This window comes from Aspergillus puulaauensis, chromosome 6, assembly GCF_016861865.1.
Source record: "Aspergillus puulaauensis MK2 DNA, chromosome 6, nearly complete sequence".
Lineage (NCBI taxonomy): Eukaryota > Fungi > Ascomycota > Eurotiomycetes > Eurotiales > Aspergillaceae > Aspergillus > Aspergillus puulaauensis.
Window position 1 is genome coordinate 3170370 of NC_054862.1, and position 16755 is coordinate 3187124.

Genomic DNA, 16755 nt, shown 5'->3' on the forward strand with positions numbered 1-16755 from the left:
AAATACCCTCATTTAATACCAGGAATTAAAGAGTATAAACCAACTTCCCGCCACTGACCTTGTTAGCCCTCAACTCATCCAACCCCTTCAAGATCCCCTCAAAGCCATCACCACCCTTATTAACAATCGTCCTTGGAGCCTTCAACTTCCCATCCGCCAGAAGCCCCCTCGAAATCTCCCAGAACTTCTTCGCAAACTCAAACTCCTCTGGCTTCGGCGGCGTCTCGTCCCTCTTAACAAACCGCTCCCCGAAAATCGAGTACATCAGCGTCGTATGAGGCCCGTCGATATTGGCGTTGATAGCTTCAACTTCCTCCTTATTCACCGGCATGATAGCCGCATACTTCCCGCCCTCGCTGCTCAGTCCGGCGGCAACAATCGACCCGCCGCTGCCTGTGCAGTCCCACGCAAGCTTGAGGCCGTTGTTCGTGTACTTCCGGATATCGGGCCCGGCCGTGGGTGACTTGTAATCGAAGACTTCCTCAGCACCGAGAGACTTGAGGTACTCGAAATTATGGGGCGACGATGTCGCAATGACTTTTAATCCTGATAGCCGCGCATACTGGATTCCGTAGATGCCTGTTGCCGTGCTGCCGCCGTGGATGAGGACGTACTCGTCTGAAGGCTTCACGTCTCCGATTGGTAACGGCAGCCCGAGCGTTCGGTATAGACCTTGACCCTGGGCGGGGTTAGACCATTTCCTTCTGAATTGAATTGGGTGTTTGGATACTTACAACCGTGCCAACAGAGATCCCAAGCGTAGCAGCGTCCTCGTCACTGATGTTTTCAGGAGTCTTGATCTGGACATCGCCTTTCGCGGCAATATAGTTGGCAAATGCCCCGTTTTCGTGCTCCGTGCGGTCACTGTATATTGAAGTTAATCAGTATCTCCGTATAGATGGGTAACCAGCCTCTTAGCCAGGGACTGTTCGGCGTATATGCTAACCTGCCATGAACAACACCACTGATGCGATCGCCCTTCCTGAATTCCTTCTCGACCTTCGGACCCACGGCCTCTACAATCCCAGCGTAATCACATCCAACCCGCGATCCGGCGTCCGTCATTCCAAAGTCGATGTGTTTCCAGTCTGTGGGGTTAAGGCCGACGGCATTCACCTTGACGAGGACGTAGTCGTCGCGGAGTCTGGGGATGGGAACATCCTGGATGGCGGCCTTGCCTTTTTCGACGTATATAATTGCTTTGGTTGTCATCGTTGCGGCGAGTGAAGTGGATGATTTAGCTGTTGTTGTTGGTGAGATTCGTGGGAGAAGAGTTGGTCTCGAAATCAAAGTGAAGGCGGATCTGGATACTTTGGTTGAGAATGTCATTATATTTTCCTGGTTAGAAGCGTAACTATCGTCTTTATATACCTTTCTTCCAGGTAATCATGATGAATGGTGTAAGCCAGTGGGTTTGAAGCTATCCAACCACGGCGATTTGTCATCATTGCTGAGAAATCGCATCACGTCATACCTATGGCTTATCGAGGGAATTGAAACTATTTAGGGTATTGTGAGGATTATCAATTTATTTTATTAGTGATCCATGTATTATTCTCATCAAATGGAACGTGGTGGAGTTCGGACAACATTAGAGAGGGTGTTGTGCCTCTAACGGTCCGGATATATATTGTCACCTTACCAATGGCTGTCCATATCTATAAAATTGAACCAATGATCCAATGCGCACACATTTCAAAATTCAAACATCATGAAAACCAATTCCAACCGAAAATATCTTAATATGTTTCTATAGTATTTCAACTATTCTCCGAAACCAACCCATCCTTAATCAACCCTCCGCTCTACCACCCATAATCTCAATGCCAACCCTAACAATCCGAAAACGTAACCTCATCCCAAAGGACATGCGCCTCAGTAACCTCCCCAGAAAAGCTACAAAGACCAACAAGGTTCAAAGTCGTATCGGCAACAGTGGGTGTGATAGTCCCGTTCAGTAACATCCAGCCCGCCGCATCCCAGATAAAGTCCGAAGCGATGGCACCGGCCTCGGCATCGTCGCCGAGGTGCGCGCTGACAGTGCATGAGTTGACGCTGGAGATGCGGTCGCGCAGGCGCATCCACAGGAGCAGGTTGTAGGGCTTGCTCGTGTCGAGGCCGGTTAGGGGCTGCGAGACTGTGCCGGTGGGGTTGGAGACTGTTGTTGTTATGTCACTGGATGGGTTAGTAAATAGAAACTAGACTTTATAGTATGAAGAAAGGGTTGGTTACAGGAGGCTCACGCCGGAGTAGGCGATTGGGTCGGTGAGGACGTTTGCGACGGAGCCTGGGGCGACGGTCCAGGGGGCGAGACCGGCTTCGAAGCCGAAGTTGCTGACAGCGTTGCAGGACATGGTGGTTTGGATTTCGGAGGTTACTTGAAAAGCTGTTGTGTGTTGTGTGTTGATCGAGATAGGCTGAGGAGGGGAGCCGGTTTAAATAGACGAGGTGGTGAGTGACACTGTGAGCTATATAGATCTATGAATAGGATGCAGCGGGCCCAGTTCGAACATATCCAATGGGAGGTATCCAACAGGGATTAAAGACATCTCGTATCCCCAGACTGATCGACTCTTAGGCCTTCAGGCAGCCGGAATGAGCAAGACTTTCACCCAGTTTTCTCCAATCTTAGCTGGACGCCTTATAAATATAATTCAACACTTAGGCACGATGTACGACAGACTGGCCGCAGGCTGCCAGATATTAGCCCTAGAGAAAGTGATAGAATAATAAATCGACCAGGAGATTCAGTTTCGCCAATTCAGATACAGCTGAACACAAGGCTACGGTGAGACATCTGGCGCACGATACTTCTGCTTTGAGCGACAGGGCTGCCAATGGAGTCTGCTGTTATTCTTGGCCAGGGAGTGTCTAGAACATACCGAGTAAGCTGCCAGACAGTCATCATTTTGTTTGGTGTTTCCGTGAGCTGACAATCCACAGTGATGACCTATATTCGTCGACTGTAAAGAAACTAGAGCACAACTTGCTGCGTCTACAAGGGATTGAATCTCACTGAATAGCCAATACGCCTCAATTCTGTTCAGTTTCATTGCTCGTGCTCTTCATTCTATTTCTATATACAATGGATAGGCCGCCATGGGTGAGTACAGCAATAGCTGGAAAGACGGTATATACTAATCTATTCGTGATGTACATATAAGCAACACATAAACATCATGATCGTGGTATGTCATCAAACATCCGCATGCCCAGGCACCTTATAACCCGGAGGCACACGATACTGCCCAGCACAGGATCCCGGCGACCTGCACCGATCCAGATTACAGCGTCCATAAAGCCGGCAATAGCATTCCTGCGCAGTAGGACAGGCCGCCCGATTCAGCTTCTCCAGCTCAAGACCTCCATCAACAGCACTCCCACTCCCAGCACCACCAACATCCAAAAACAAGATATGCCAGATATACGAGACAATCCGTCCAGCAACGCGATCATCTCTCGGCGCAACACCCTCCCGCCGCCGGATAACTCTCGAGTTCGAATTCCCACCAACCACTTCTGAACTCATTCCATCTAACAACCACTGCCGCAGCGCAACATACTCCTCGCGCGCATGACTCCGCACCCTCTCGCGCGACACAGCAAACTGCGCACAGCACTGCGCCCGCACAGTCTCATGTCTCCCCAGCTTCTCACCCGCATCACTCCCAAAGATAGCCAGAAGCGCCTTTGGCAGCGCCGTGTCAGACGCAGCCCGCGCGTCCCAAGGGTCCACCGACGACTGGAACGCCATCTGCAGGCTCCCCTGCGGCGGGGCATCGGCGGCGCATGTGCTCACGCTCCAGTCACAGCGGAGATTATGGTACCCAGCGGGCTCGAGGGCGGATTCGACATTAAGACGCGAAAGGAGGTATGCGTTATCGTAGTCCGGTGCGTCATTGTGCCAGGCCCATCTGTTTCCGTGGACGAAGACGGCGCCGGAGGAGGGGATGGTGTCGTAGTTGTCTATTAGGAAGGTGAGGTAGGCCATGGACTCGTGGGCGCGGTTTGCGGGGACGCGGAGGGAGTCGGCCTTGTCATTTTTATTGGTGGAGGCGTCGACGTCGTAGATGCAGAGGTGGTATTTTTTGGCTAGGTCTGAGGAGGTGAGCCAGGAGGTGTCGCCGTCGGAATTTACGTGGGAGACGACGAGGGCTGGTTTGGAGGACTTGGAGAGGCCGGGACAGCGCCCGCGTGAGCCAGGGAGCGTGTCGGCGGTGGTTTGGTAGCGGACTTTAGTCCATGAGAAGGAGCGCTGGGTGGATGGGGGCCTGTTGAGGAGGAGGAGGAGGGCTAGGATGGAGGCGAAGATGGCCAGGTGGGTGACGGTCCGCCGCGTTCGTCGATGCATTGAGAGAACTGGCTGTGCTGTGAAGAGAAAGGAGAAAAGAAAGGCAGAACTCCAGCTCCAGACTCCAAACAGCAGTGGGGGAAAGCCGGATGAGTCGGCTGCAGATGCGGATGTTTTTCTAGAATGGCCAATCAGATGCAGGATACATAACCTTGGCATCGCTAGTGCAAAGGATTGGCGATTCAGGGTTCACCAGCTGGGGTTCGGGCCGGTTCGCCACGGGAGTTGGCTCTGTCTCTATAGCAGCGTAGTCTGAATACTCCGGTAGCAGGGTATACTCTGGAGGTGCGCCAGAATTGCAGTTGGCCTGGAATGATGCAGGATCACAAAAAAACGCATCTCTGTCTGGTAGATACTAGATAGACATGTTCTTGGCTGAGTGGGTCCATTCTTTGCAACCAAAGCTTCTTAATGCTTGAACAAATCCGAACCAAACATGTCCAATTTGAGATGCAAGGGGTCGGAATGTACATTAACCTTGATAAAGTAGAGACCCGACACATGACGAAAGGAAGGGATGGTTCCAGATGTTGGGATTGTTCCCTTCAGCGTTCGCTTCCAAGGCACGAAGTTGGGTGGAAGTTGCGGTTCGTTCCGGGAGAGGCGGAAGTCCAGAAAAGTCGAAGTACCTTGTCGGTTGATGATCAGATAGTTACACCTGACAGCCCTCTATCACTAACTTCGAGCTGTACATGACTTTAGTAGTGAGCGCCCACCATACACGCACTGCTTAGAGATAGACACCTCTGCTTGCCATTGAGTTTGTCTAACACAACATGCATTTAACCCTTCGCCTGATTTACATGACACTAACAGAAAACACCTCTCACTCAGCGGCACACTAGTGCCAACCTGTCTAGTCAACAGAGCCTATCCCAGCTGCAGAATCATGCCGGCTTTGATGTCCTCGATCTCCTTCTTGCCAAAGGGGTCTTTCTTGTCAAATGCCTGCTTCTTTCGCTCGGCACTGCTCCAGGAGGTGATGTCGAAGCTGTCGCCTCCCATGCCCTTCTTCTTCACGAAGGTAATTGTACCAAGATCTTTTGCATACGCCTTGTATTCAGCCGACCACCCCCACGGGTCAGCAGAGCGGGCTGGTAGGACAGGGATGGGAGTTTCTACACCATCTTCCGCCGCATCGGCATAGTCTGCTTCGATCGCCCTAACAAGTTTGCTGAGCTTGGATGGACCCTGCAACTCGATTTGGTATTTCTTGGAGTACTCCAAGACGTAAGAATCCAATTTTGCGCCGTCAAACGTGTCGTCAATCTCAGGCTCGAGACAATTGTACTGTCGCAGTTCGTCGGTAAGTTCGATCCAGAGACCCATTATGACGCCCAGATTCTTGATCTCTGAGTCTGGTTTGAGGAGGTCCTTGGACTCAAGAGTGGCGAGCATAGTCACGAACATGCGCCCGAGAAGACTGTAGGTGCCCTGAACTGTATCTCTATCTAGCCTGCGGATTTATGTCGACGCATTAGCAAGTGCTATATCCTAGACTCGACGGAAGTTTCGGGACTTACATCGAGAAAGGCATGGGTGCTTCGGACATCCAATAGAACGGAATTGCCTCGCATACTGCCCACTGCTCCTTCCAGTTGTCCTTGGCTTCGACGAAGTCAAGAACAAGATTTTGGAGAATTTCAAGGACGCCGTAACCCGCAAAGTCGTTGAAAATGTACATGCCAAAGTTGTCTGGGATGCGCAGATTGGTATGTATCATCTGGTGAACGAACTTTTCCCAGCCGGCGACGGTGATAGTCAAGGGGTGATCCGGATGTTCTGCAGCAGGTTTTTGGCAGATACACGTTTTGCCGCCATCGCACTTGGCTTTGCTTGAGCGAGCTACGTCGTTTTCTTCGCCTTCGCTCTCATCCTCGTCTTCATCATCCCCATCCTCATCGTCATCGTCATCGTCATCCTCGTCGTCGTCGTTATCGAATTTTCCGTCGACCCGCCCCTGACAGAGACAACGATAAGCATTGTAGTCGCGATGTTCCTCATACGATTTCTCGAGGTTAGCGGACACCGATACTGCAGACCAGCGCTTGCTTCGAGGCTTAGTAGACCGATTTGGAGACTGAGTCGCGGTTGATTTCTGGCTCTTCGAGCTGGACGTGTTCGAGTCCTCGGCAGCGCGTTTGCGGGGCATATCGACGAATTATTGAGATCGATTTGGACGGGGAAGATGTGAAGATTTGGGACGACAATATGGGAATGATGTCAATGTTTATCTCCAACAGACCGGTCCAGGGGAATCAACGAAGGATTCAGATAATCGTCTCGGCGCGACACGAAGACGCGTCGCGCAAACCGCCACGCATATTTAGCGTAAGTGATAGATCGCAGACCAGAAAATCAAAATTGTCATTCTCGTTATGAAGAGACCGGGAAGGCTGGGTGCTAGGAAATCTCGTTATATCGAGGTCCGCAATCGGAGGGGTTGTTTGTTGTGTGACGCGAACCAAATTCTACAAATTGGAATTGTACAACGTGAAACATGTGATCCATCATGCCAGCCATCAACAACATCACTTCATCATTGCATCTGCACAACTATTCTATGCGTTTTGCGGATGATACGTCAGGCACGCCCTCACCTTAATTGATCTTCGCCGATAGAACCTTATTGACAGGGATCTCCGCCAAACACCCAACAATGCGATACAATATAGGCGGGGCCTTCTAGTCAAGCCTGTTGATCTTAAGCTGGCGTTTCGAGCTATACGCATCTGATTCACCTTTGATACGCAGCTTGAGCTTGTCTATGTTTAGTATAAATACTGGATATTCCACTTCCGCTTTACTCTTGCTCTCTCTACTGACTTTGGGGACGTACCGGTGAACGAGCACCCCGCGGTTAATACTACCCACTAGACTAGCATTTATATTTGGGTCTTTGTCCTTCAGGGCCTCCTATTGGAAACGGCCCCAGACTGCGCCTTACCAACTAGCTTGGAGACAGTAGGATTCGTTACACTCATTCGTATCAATCGCGGTATACAGCTTGGGCATTCCGAGCTCCTCACGTCCGCTGATGATTGGATCTGTGAAGCTCTCGAAGAGGATGGGAAGGTATGTTCCTGAGGCGATCTCTGCGTCGGCCTTCTTGTACTGTACACCTTCAATATACAGGCCCAGGTGGCGGCACCCATGTCTTCAGGCATCGATTGAGGTGCTGGACCTGTTGATAAGGTTCCAGTTTCACCTATACGTCATTCCGAAGAGATCCAGAGGCCGTCATTATAATAGTTGGGATGTCCAGGCGAGACATAATCACTAGGAAGGAAGGCTTCTCGACAGTGTTAGGCTTCTCGCAGTACGTAGCAGCCGCAGAATAGACAGGATACCTCGCCGGTCTGTAATGGAAGCGTTGGTCCGTGCACTATTGAAGGTTGTAGTAGTATGCTCCCAATGTTAGTCGAGTATTCTCTGGATGACGTCGAGCAGGCTTGTTAAGAGAGTTTTAAGGGTACTCGGACGAACGTATATACTGAGACGACCTTTCTGGGTAAATGGAGATAATCTTCACAGAAGACTGTTGATTGTCGGCGTCTGGGTAGGCCTGCATAGCACAAGCTGAATAAATCGGCTTACTAATCCGACACAAGGAGCCTGCTTGGCGTCCGTGATGCGATCAACACAGCTCCGTTCAGCTTCAACCCGCTCTCGCCGGAAATTAACCATCACAAGAACTCCTCACGATCAGAAATAATAGCTGCCTGGCAGCTAATAATAGCGACTTTGCGAAAATGGGTTCCTGGTCTCCCGGTGGGAGTTTCAGCAACCGCCGGTGTGGGTCAGGCCACGGACTAACACAACAATAGATGCAGGCGCTTAGGTGACAACCACTGTCATTCAGAATGCCTCTGCAATAAGACGGCTTCTTATCTTCAGGCCAGACAGTTAATGTGTCAAGGAGCTCCCACGTGAACTCCAAGACAATGGACACGAGCAGCAAATGGGTGGATCGTCAAGTGCCGGACTTCGTCAATGGTGACTGGTAACTGCCTCGCGAACGGGTGCCTGGAAGGAACTGTTTCAAACGCTCTGAACAATGACTTGTCAGTCAGTTCCATCAATGACCTAGAGGTTCATTGGCTGGCAGTGTTACTGGCGAATCGCCCGCGGGGCTGAGCACCGGGCGCTTCGCATGACGCCCAGGATCCGCCTTGTTCACGCTTTGATATAATGAGCCTTTGTGCCCCGAATGGCTGTCTGCAAAATTTGGTAGATTTCTAACAACCTTTCTCTCCTCTGCGTGATGTAATTTCCACCATTTACACTTGTCCACCTGAATCTACGGAACGTTCGAATTTCTCGTGTTACTCAACCCATCATGCCGCAGAGCGGGAGAGATGAGGGATGGCTTCGTGCCTGGTGCACCAAACACGATATCGCTGCAGACGAGTTTCAACCGCAGTTACCATTAATATCTACCTATGTGCTGTCGACGCAAAAGGAAGACGAAGATCAGGCCAATCTCCTCCTCACCAAGGCCTCCGAAATACGAAGAACTGGCGAATCCAAAACAACTGCAGCTCCCGGGAAAGTAAAGAAGGACAGATGGAGCTACGAGGACTACTGCGGTGTCCTCACGGAAATCGTGAATGCGTCTGGGTCGGTCGGAGTCGCAGAAAGTGTCTGGAACAGCCTTCAACTGCAGAAGCCGAAGAAGGCACGGACAGGTCGATTCGCACGGCGACAACAGGCTGGCGATGAGGAAACGGACGATCTACTCTTTCTTCTCCTCTGCAGCACGATGCGATACAAAGAGACGGCCATGTTCCATTTCCTTGCCAACTCCGCGAGCTCCGATGTAGTCAATAGAATGCTCCCAACTGCTCTGCAGATGCGCAGCCAACGAAATACCCAGATTCTCCTCGAAGAGAATGCCGATCCAAACACTTGCTCTGAGGAATTCATAACACTCGTCAGGGGTGGAGATGAAGAGTTTGTCCGCCTTTTGCTTCAATCCCAAACGCCGATCGATCTTGCGACGCTCACCTCTGCTCTTCCTGACGCCGTCCAGCGTGGAAATGTCGGAGTTGTCCAACTTCTTCTAGCTCACGGCGCAGATGCAAACGCCGATAGCGGGATTGCCATCGAAAAGGCCATTCGGGCAAAACGTACTGATCTTGCTCTACTAATGCTCATGTCTCCAAACCCTCCCCTGCCAGAGACTCTTGCGCCTATTGTCTCGTATGTCTTTTTCAAGATGGAAATTCTCCAAGACAAGAAATACAGCCTCATCGAGCTGCTTCTCAACGGCGGTGCCGCTGGCGGGTCCGTCTCGCTTGCTTTAGGAGGCGCAGTTCTCCAGCGCTGGACGGAGTTGGTCGACCTGTTTGTTGATAAAGGCGTCTCCATCAACTACAATAAAGCGGAAGCATACCGGTATGCTGTGCACGAAGTTGATCTTGAAACGATTCGTATTTTGAGCAGGGGGAAGCTTGATGACGACCTGGCCTCGGAACTCTTCGGCGAAATCGACAATACGAAGTATGGTACTTCGATAACGAACGAAAAGTGGCATGCACTGGCGGGGCTTCTACTCGATCAAGGTGCCGCCGGGGACGTGGTTGATGAAGCATTGATTCAACGTGTCGAAAAGAGAGATCTCGCTGGTGTCACTCTTTTGTTGCGAGAAAGTGCTTCTGTCGACTACGCCAACGCCGCTGCACTTGACAAGGCTGTAGCATCCGAGAATGAAGAGTTCATTGACGCTCTGCTACAGTATCAGCCGGCCGCACAGTCCGTCAACACTGTCTTCGACCGGGTCGACAGACTCTCACCGGACGTTAAATTGAGCATAACTCGCAAGCTTCTCGACGCTGGAGCCAACGGGACTGCTGTCGATAATATCCTTAAGAACGCCATGACTCAACACACTGGGGAAAGGGACCGCGAGTTCATTCAGATACTGGTCGACGGCGGCGCCGATGTTGGCCAAGGGAAAGGCTATCTACTTCAGCTCGCTGTGCAATCCTCCGACGATATCACTTTGCAGATTCTACTTCTCGGATTTCCCGTGTCAACCATTCTATCATCTTGCATACCGCTTGCCATGGATCTGACCGAGACCCAGAGATACAAGATAATACACATACTCCTCCACGCCGGCGCTAGAGGCGATGAAGTCTCCCAGGCGCTCGTGGACAGCATTGACGGGACCTCTTCTGGGTGTCAATTAGCCTCCCTCTTGCTCGCCACGGGAGAGGCTAATACTGGGTTCGAGAGTGGAAAGGCATTCAAGAAGGCCATAGAATCCCCAAACATCGACTTCATCGAGCTCCTCGTACAGTACAACCATCTCCAAGAATCCGACTTTTGCGCCTCTCTCCTTGTCGCGATCGATCTCCTGCAACGGGACAGGACTCGCCTGGAGAAAATCCGTATCTTGCTCATGAGTGTTCAAGAGCTGTCTGGCAGCACGGGACACGCCGCTCTGCGTCATGAAATGGAAGGATTAAAGCGACGGGATGACCAGACTCTTGGGGTTCTACACATGCTACTAGAAGCCGGGGCAGATGTCAACCACAACCAAGGTCGCATCTTCGTCGATGCCATCGAGCTGGGCTTGTTCGAATGCTTCAAACTGTTCCTCGCGGCTCATCCGTCATTTCAATCACTGGAAAATGCGTTTGAAAATGCTCTTTCCACTGCCCTTCGAGCCAACTTACCTCTTGATCTACGATACCTGCAAGAGCTTCTTGCGACTAGTATCCCGCAGGCGGCCCTCGACAAGGCACTTTTACGCACCACCGAGGAGCGCAATGAAGAGCTGGTCCTCCTTCTCCTGCGCCACGGTGCATCCGTCGACTATCAAGACGGCGCTGCAGTGCGCCACGCTGTTTCCAAACTTGACCTCGAATTGCTCGCCCATCTGATGCGACACGATCCCGCTGCCGTCACGCTCAACAGTGGTTTCACCAAGGCAATGACACTGCACGACATCCGCGCAAAGCATGACTGCTACCAACTTCTTCTCCAGGCTGGGTCAGTATCCCAGCGCCTTCTCGAAGAGGCACTTGTTGCTGCTGCTGATGGTGGATGGATGCACGCTGCAATCTGCGAACTTTTGCTCGATCATAAAGCTTCTCCGAACTATGCTACCGGTACGCCGTTGTGCCGCGCTATTAAGTCTTCCAACTACAAGGTCGACTTGATAAAGCTATTCCTACGATACAGCGTTACGGAAGAGGCTGTTGCAGCCGCGCTGGGTGCTGCCTTTGACACCCTACAGGGCGAGACGCGCATTGCTACCGTTGATCTTTTACTTGCTGTCCAGAAGCCGCAATTAACCCTTGACCAGCTACTACTGAAAGCCGTGCGTACCTCCGTGCATTTCCTAAACTTGAGACTAACAATTTCCTAGGTACATGCGCCTCACTGCGACCATAAGCTTATCCAGTGTCTCTTGAAAGCGAACGCATCCATCTTCTACCAAGGAGGTGAATGTATTCTACACGCCGTCATGATCAACGATGTAGAAACGCTGCGCGTTCTTGAGCCGTACTTCCACGGACACTCGGGCGTCTCCGAAATATTCATGACAGTATGGGGAAATGGAAAACGCGCAAACTCGCACCAGGAGGAAGCAGTTCTATCAGTCTTGGTAGGTGCCGGTGCATCAGGAGAGCCCGTGGACATGGCAGTCCTGGAAAGCGTCAAAACCGTTTCAACTACACCAGCCGGGTTTGCCTTTATCGTAAATCTGCTGAAGGCGGGCGCAGATGTCAACTACTGCGAAGGAGCCTGTCTTGTCGAGGCAGCAACGCAAGCCAACGTGCGCGTTATCAAGGAGTTGCTCGCATATGGCCCTCGTCGTGCTAACATGAGCCGTGCGTTTCCACTGGTCTTCCGATCTGGTGTTGACGCACAGAGTCTTCGAGAGATTGCTGTTGCTTTTTGTTCCCACAGTTCTGCTCCTGACCTCACCTATGACCATCCAACCTGCGGTCCGGTTCTATGTCTGATGCTTCATACCTACCCCAACGAGCGAGAGCTGCTGCAGTATCTCATCGACAAGGGCAGCGTTGTTGACCCAGTTGTTAAAGCGACCCTGCCACTGTCACCTAGCGAAGAGAAAGTGTCAATGCTCTGTTGGGCTCTCGCGCAGAGTAAAGCTGCTCTTCGTGAAGATGTCGTAGAAATTCTCATCAAGTCCGGAGGTAAGTCATTCAATCGAATTTACCTGTACTCCACTAACTAGCCCAGCGGACGTCAACTTCCAAGCACCTTTATCCCAAAGCACGCCCCTTCAGCTCGCCATCGTTGGCTCGCGCACGCAGTCCGTTGCGGCCCTCCTACAATTCCACGCCGACCCTTCCTTTGAATCAAATGGGATCTCACCTTTATCCCTCGCTGCATCGATCGGCGACACTAGTATCGTCCGCCAACTTGTTAATGCAGGCGCTGCCCCAGGCGACGGCAGTCTCCACGAAGCCGCACGGATGGTCAACGTCAGCGTTCTCCAAGTCCTGCTCATCGAAGCCAAGCAGCGCGACTACCCCTGCTCGCGATTCCAAGGACGCACCGCACTCGCCGAACTTTGTATGACAGCAGGTAACAAACCAATCAGCCAGCTCAAGGCCGCAATGTCGCTGCTCAAGAACAACGGCGACTTCCGACGCAAATCAAAGGGCAAGTCAGTCCTGCACTTTGCGCTGGACCATCCAAACGCCATACTTGTCTCCCAGGCCCTGCTGGACGTCTTCATGAGCGAGTACGTTAACGACGACTTCAACGTCTTCGAGGACGGCCCGTACCGCTACTCCCCGCTTGCATATGTCTCGCGCGGTTTAAACAAGGCACCACCCACCCAGCGCACCGGCCTCATCGACCTCCTCCTAGAATTCGAATGCCGCGATCGCTTCTGGGCAGCCGAGGGCGAGCAACCAGTCGACATGGTCGGCGCACCCGAGGAGATCATGCGCACGCTGAAAACCCAGAAACAGCGCCAGGTGCGCATCCAGGAGGAACACGAAGACCACGAGCGCCGCCTCATGCACCGACGCGCTGAGCAGGCCGAGGAACTATCTAGCCTCAGAGCGCGCCATAATCTCACCCTAGACCATACGAGGGAAGTTGCCAGCGAAACCGCGCGCCTTGAGCATGAGACTGCCTCCCGCCAGGCAACCATCGCGTCGCAGCGCTATGATGCTGAACTGGCATACATGCAACGGGTGACCGACCTTGCGAACCGACGGAAAGATGACTCCAATTACCGGGAAGTCGAGCACCGGCGACAACTAGCGCTGATGGAAAATTCACAGCGCGACGAGAGTTATGGTATTGAGAAACAGCGTCGCGAGGAAGAGGCTGCTTTTGTGCAGCACCGCGAGAGACTCTTAACCTCCGGGTATGAGGATCGAGCGAGGATTGATCGTGATCGGTATGCGGAGCAGATGCGTCTGTTTGATGCGCAGAAGGGCATCATGGAGATGAATGCCAGGCCGAAGGTTGTGAAGCAGATTGCCTATGAGGCGGATTCGTTGGATTGATTTTTTCCCAATTTTCTTTTTCCCCATTTCTTCCCTTCTTGTTATATTATATCCGTAGCATTGCATTAGCCTGCATTTTATTTAAACTACTGTTCTTTTGTATAGTTAACTATGCCCCACTTGATTGTTTCCAGGGTTACGCACAGCCTCATGAGCATAAGCAGATATGACAGTATACACGTCAGTGATCGACCAGGCATCAACGGTGTTTATCACTGTAGACTAGACAGCAGCTTAAACCCCTCCATCCTATCCCACTACCCCTCCCTCATCACATCTGCAAACAACCATCAACAACACAAAATGACCAACGAAAAACCCGACCTCGACACCATCTGCACGGCCATAAAATCCGGCGCCATAAAATCAACCGTCGTCCTCGCCGGCGCCGGGCTGTCCACCTCCGCCGGAATACCCGACTTCCGGTCCCCAGAGACAGGCCTCTACGCGCGCCTCGCACCCCTCCAACTCCCCAACCCCGAGGCCATCTTCCACATCTCTTACTTCCGACACACGCCCGAGCCGTTCTACGCTATTGCTGCTGCTAGACACCCGCGGAACTTGAAGCCGACGCTGGGGCATGCTTTCCTGGCTCTCCTGGATAAAAAGGGTCTGTTGAGGTTCGTGTTTAGTCAGAATATTGATGGGTTGGAGGTTGATGCGGGGGTTGACAGGGGGAAGGTATTGAATGTGCATGGGAACTGGCAGAGTCAGCGGTGTTTTAAGTGTAAGACTTACTATCCGGATGGGGACATGAGGAGGGCTGTCAAGCTTGGTGAGGTGCCGAATTGTCCTGTCGAGGGCTGTGGGGGTGTGGTCAAGCCGGATATTGTGATGTTTGGGGAGTCGCTGCCGAAGGCGTTTGAGGAGAGGAGGGAGGAGGTTATACCCCAGGCGGATCTGATGCTTGTGCTGGGGACGAGCTTGAAGGTTGCCCCTGCGTCGGGGATTCCGAGGCTGGTGGAGGAGGGCGTTCCTAGGGTTCTGGTGAATAATGAGGTTGTGGGGGATTTTGGGAGTCGGGGGAGCGATGTTTGTGTGCTGGGGAGTTGTGATGACGGGGTGAGGGAGATGGCGAGGAAGTTGGGGTGGGAGGAGGAGTTGGACAGTATCTGGAGAGAGGCAGTTGAGAGGAAGGAGAGGGTTGTCCAGAGTGAGGGCTGGGATGAGGCGGGCCCGAGTCTGGATGAGTGTATCCAGAAGGCTGCGGACAGGATGAAGCTGCGTATGGGTGTTTCAGACGGACATCGGAGGATGCTGGAGGGGCATTTGGGCGAGAAGATGGCCGGTATTCTGGGGAAAGCGAACAAGGCGGATACTCATTACAACTAGAATAGATCCATCCCAGGGAGAAAGGGTAGGAAAGCCAATCAACCAGCATATCATATGCTTCATTCAATAAGAGACACGATACCTCTCATTGCCACTGCGGCTCCTGTATAGAATCAACAAGGCGATCAACCAATGATCTGCCTGCTTCTTCAGACCTTCTCTTAGCCTCCTCTGTAAACCATTTCTGCCACCAGTCTCACGCTAACTTGCAATATAGAAGCCAGTAACACATGTGGTACCATTCACCTCTTGCACGAATACCACACGACCCTTGCTTCCATAGGCGAATCACATCTGTGCAGGCCTTTGGCTTGCTGCTGTATTTATCATTGGATGACCTGGTCTCGGAGGTCTTTTTTCTCCCTCTTCCCTTGACTTCTCAATCGAACCCCGTCTCTTGACTTCTTTCTCATCCCATCTCTTGCACCTTCTTTTCACCCCGTCCGCAATGGGCGAGCCACTCGACAAAGGTTGTATCGCATGCGGCTGGACACTCAACAAGCAAAAACAGTGCCATTACACTAGCCATCTCAAACTCTTCTACGGCGCATCTACACGGGGCGTCTGGTCCATCGGTTCTGATGTGATTTTGAAAGATCGCCCCGACGAGGGCCCAAAAGCAAAAATTGAAGTCAAAACACTGAACTATCTGGCGACTTACACCGATATCCCCGTCCCAAAGGTTCTACGCGACTGGGTCGATCGTGATGGCCGATACTTTGTTTTGGCCGAACGGGTAGATGGCCAAACGCTCGAGGAGGCATGGCCCTCGTTGTCAGAACCCCAAAAGATTGCTATCGCGGATCAGGTCGTTAAAGTGCGTAAGCAGCTTCGATCCGTTACATCAACCTCCATCCAATGTGTCGATGAAAGCCCATGCTACCCAGGCTTACTATTCTTCGACCTTGAACCACGCGGACCATTTCACTCAGACCAAGAACTCTGGGATGCCCTAAGCCTCAACCTTCACAATCTCCCTCAACAAACCTTGGAGAACTTGAAGAAACGCCTCCCGAAATGCGAGCCTTATGTGCTCACTCATTGCGATCTCAATTTGGGAAACATCATGGTCCAGGACGGGAAGGTTGTCAGTATACTCGACTGGGAGTACGCTGCTTATTTCCCTATCTGGTATGAATACGTCTCGGCCTCGTTTGGATTCACAGATATGGATGTCGAATGGAAAAAGTTGCTCCGGGAGCGCTTGGGTGTACATGACGAGGCGCATGAAGATGCCAGGGCATTTTGGACGGATCTGTGTAATCTAAGGCAGTACCCGGATTTAGATGAGAAAGGTCAGGAAGCCTTAAAGAGACTGTCTTAGGCTGTCCTCATTTTACAGTATAAATGAAGCTATACAAAGTAGAGTGAGGCTCTGGCCACCAAGGTACCATCTCCACAAATTCAGCCAAGCTTTGCTCATCTCCAGATCGAAGGACCTTGGGAGTTGGTACGATGCTTATATTGACTTTCCCTGTGGAAATGAGCACTGCCTACAGCAAAAGAGGCCAGCGTGGCCGCCGTCCGATCGACATGGCCCCAGTACTGTCGCTGCCTGACAGGCAC

At 51.9% G+C, this 16755-nt stretch overlaps 7 protein-coding genes across 7 annotated transcripts; 3 read left to right on the forward strand and 4 right to left on the reverse strand.

The window, feature by feature from the left end:
• Positions 1-25: 25 nt before the first annotated feature.
• APUU_61282A (zinc-binding alcohol dehydrogenase family protein) lies at positions 26-1329 on the reverse strand (the record flags this gene model as incomplete). The annotated part of the gene is made up of 3 exons (XM_041694607.1): positions 26-679; positions 735-864; positions 947-1329. 3 exons carry the CDS (start codon positions 1327-1329, stop codon positions 26-28), a joined length of 1167 nt encoding a protein of 388 aa, XP_041560420.1.
• A 503-nt stretch (positions 1330-1832) lies between these two features.
• Positions 1833-2354, reverse strand: APUU_61283A (uncharacterized protein; the record flags this gene model as incomplete). The annotated part of the gene is made up of 2 exons (XM_041694608.1): positions 1833-2175; positions 2233-2354. The coding sequence occupies 2 exons, from the start codon at positions 2352-2354 to the stop codon at positions 1833-1835; spliced, it is 465 nt and encodes a 154-aa protein (XP_041560421.1).
• An 842-nt stretch (positions 2355-3196) lies between these two features.
• APUU_61284A (DUF3431 domain-containing protein) lies at positions 3197-4351 on the reverse strand (the record flags this gene model as incomplete). The annotated part of the gene is made up of 1 exon (XM_041694609.1): positions 3197-4351. One exon carries the CDS (start codon positions 4349-4351, stop codon positions 3197-3199), a length of 1155 nt encoding a protein of 384 aa, XP_041560422.1.
• An 870-nt stretch (positions 4352-5221) lies between these two features.
• On the reverse strand, positions 5222-6503 carry APUU_61285A (uncharacterized protein; the record flags this gene model as incomplete). The annotated part of the gene is made up of 2 exons (XM_041694610.1): positions 5222-5807; positions 5875-6503. 2 exons carry the CDS (start codon positions 6501-6503, stop codon positions 5222-5224), a joined length of 1215 nt encoding a protein of 404 aa, XP_041560423.1.
• Positions 6504-8690: 2187 nt separating this feature from the next.
• Positions 8691-13857, forward strand: APUU_61286S (uncharacterized protein; the record flags this gene model as incomplete). The annotated part of the gene is made up of 3 exons (XM_041694611.1): positions 8691-11681; positions 11730-12525; positions 12572-13857. 3 exons carry the CDS (start codon positions 8691-8693, stop codon positions 13855-13857), a joined length of 5073 nt encoding a protein of 1690 aa, XP_041560424.1.
• Positions 13858-14007: 150 nt separating this feature from the next.
• On the forward strand, positions 14008-15189 carry HST2 (SIR2 family NAD-dependent protein deacylase; the record flags this gene model as incomplete). Its single annotated transcript, XM_041694612.1, has 1 exon — positions 14008-15189. The coding sequence occupies one exon, from the start codon at positions 14008-14010 to the stop codon at positions 15187-15189; it is 1182 nt and encodes a 393-aa protein (XP_041560425.1).
• Positions 15190-15637: 448 nt separating this feature from the next.
• APUU_61288S (uncharacterized protein) lies at positions 15638-16513 on the forward strand (the record flags this gene model as incomplete). The annotated part of the gene is made up of 1 exon (XM_041694614.1): positions 15638-16513. One exon carries the CDS (start codon positions 15638-15640, stop codon positions 16511-16513), a length of 876 nt encoding a protein of 291 aa, XP_041560426.1.
• Between the last annotated feature and the right edge of the window lie 242 nt (positions 16514-16755).